Below are 1,928 nucleotides of genomic sequence, written 5' to 3'. Positions count from 1 at the left end.
ACACTTGTTGATAGTGGCAGAGAGATAAAGCAACAGGTACAAAGGAATGGTAGAGAGAATATCACTTCAGTCTCTGTAAGGTAGTATTCACTTTCAGGATTAGTTTTTTTCCAGTAAATTTCTTAAGCTATTTTGTAAGCCACTCTGGATTTCTTTCTGTTATAATTATTTAAGTAATTTCAAATAGTTCAATCTGATTCTAATTTTGAAAATTATTGAAGGCTTAAAGTAGAAGGCTTTTTTTCTTCCTTGTGCCCTTCCTTCAAGCATTGCTTCTAAAGTGGAGCTGCTTTGTATCTAGATATATGTATATATTCATGCACCTATGGCCCCTCTCTGTTGCCAACAGAAAGCCTGATGCTTACAGCATGCACTGTCCCACACTCATGCCATAACAGCAGCACATGATTTCTTTGAAAGTCTTTCTCATCTCCAGACTCCGGAAGGCATAAATGAGTGGATCAATTACTGAGTTGCACATTATCAGGACCAGATAGGTATTGAAGTGTGAAGTATAGCAGACACAGTATGGATTCATTGGGCAGGAAATTATGAGAATGAGGTGAAGGAAGAAAGGTGCCCAGCAAACAATGAAGACACCGAGTAATATAGTGATGGTGACAGCTCCCTTCATGCAGGTACGCTGGTAGGGCACCCCGTCCGCGGGCAGGGCTGCGATCCGCTTAACATGCAGGCGTGCAAACAAGAACATGTGCACATAAAGGGAGGCCATGAGAAAGAGCATGGTAAAGAACATGGTGATGAGACAGACAATGACTGTTTTGCTTTCTGAGTAGGCAATGAATATGATGCCACAGATGATACAAGCAATCCAAATCACCACAATCAGCATTAAAGCTTTCTTCACAGTCATGATGCTGTGGTAACGGAGAGCATAGAAAATAGTTATGTACCTGTCAATGGCTATAACCAAGAGGTTGCAAATTGAGGCTACCAAAGAAATACAAATCATTGAGTCAAAAACATTGTCCATATGCTGAATGAAGTGGTCATCAATGATCAAATAGCCGTTGCTCAGAATTGCAATCATGATAGTCTCCAAAGCATTTGACATGCTCACTAACATGTCTGCCACAGCCAAGCTACAAAGAAAGAAATACATGGGAGAATGCAGGTTTCCATTCTTCAGCACTGCAAGAATGACAAGGATGTTTTCCAGGAGGCTGATGATCCCTAAAGTCAAGAAGACCTCAGCTTTTATGAAGACCTGCTCACAAAATCCACTGCCACTTCTGGTATTCAGAATTGAGTTATTGAAGTCTTCTGTGACATTAAGCAGCACAGGCTGAAATGAAAATGCAGAGTGTGTGGTGTTCATTGTCAGAAAAGGAGTTCAATTGATTAAGGACCGGATAGAGCACAGGTTACAAAACAGAAGAAAGAAGGGGGGCTAAAAAAGGAAAAGCCTTTCCAGGTTGTTGCTGTGCACATGAGATGGAATCAAGCAGGGCTTTTCTTCAGTCACTTTTACAATTAAAAACATAAAATCTGCATTTACAGTGAGTTGTGTGTCAGTCACAGGCTGCTCTTCTCTTTTATAAGAAAGTGAGCTTCAGGTCTTGCAGGCATCCAACAGTTTTATCTGAAGAGAAAGATCCTCATCAACACATTGCTGGCTCTAGCTCTCCTGATGGTTAAAAGCAGGAAGTTTTTTCATCTGCTATTGTCTGCTGGGCCAGTACAGGTTTGTTGCTGGTGTGTTGCAGCTCAGAGAAGTATCTCTTGCTATTTCAGTAGCAAGGAAGGAAAAGAGAACTAAAGGATTTATACACACATGAAAGAAAAAACAACTCCTACTTAATCTTCCGTGCAGAGCATTGGCCATTAGAGAGCAAGCACCTTTCTGACTGGCAGCTGAAAGCACCAGGTACAGCATCTCCACTGCTGGCTCCTCCAGATCTGAAACC

At 41.4% G+C, this 1,928-nt stretch overlaps 1 protein-coding gene across 1 annotated transcript; it reads right to left on the bottom strand.

Annotated features, from left to right (window-relative positions):
* Positions 1 to 361: 361 nt before the first annotated feature.
* On the bottom strand, positions 362 to 1,339 carry MC3R (melanocortin 3 receptor). The gene has a single exon (XM_054391875.1). The coding sequence runs from the start codon at positions 1,337 to 1,339 to the stop codon at positions 362 to 364; it is 978 nt and encodes a 325-aa protein (XP_054247850.1).
* Positions 1,340 to 1,928: the final 589 nt, after the last annotated feature.

The sequence above is a fragment of the Indicator indicator genome, chromosome 24, assembly GCF_027791375.1.
Source record: "Indicator indicator isolate 239-I01 chromosome 24, UM_Iind_1.1, whole genome shotgun sequence".
NCBI lineage: Eukaryota > Metazoa > Chordata > Aves > Piciformes > Indicatoridae > Indicator > Indicator indicator.
Note: the sequence above shows the minus strand (reverse complement) of the source record. Positions and strands in the feature narration are given on the sequence as shown.

Coding starts and splice junctions, on each gene's coding strand:
- MC3R (XM_054391875.1), bottom strand. CDS start 1,339: ATGAACACCACACACTCTGCATTTTCATTTCAGCCTGTGCTGCTTAAT.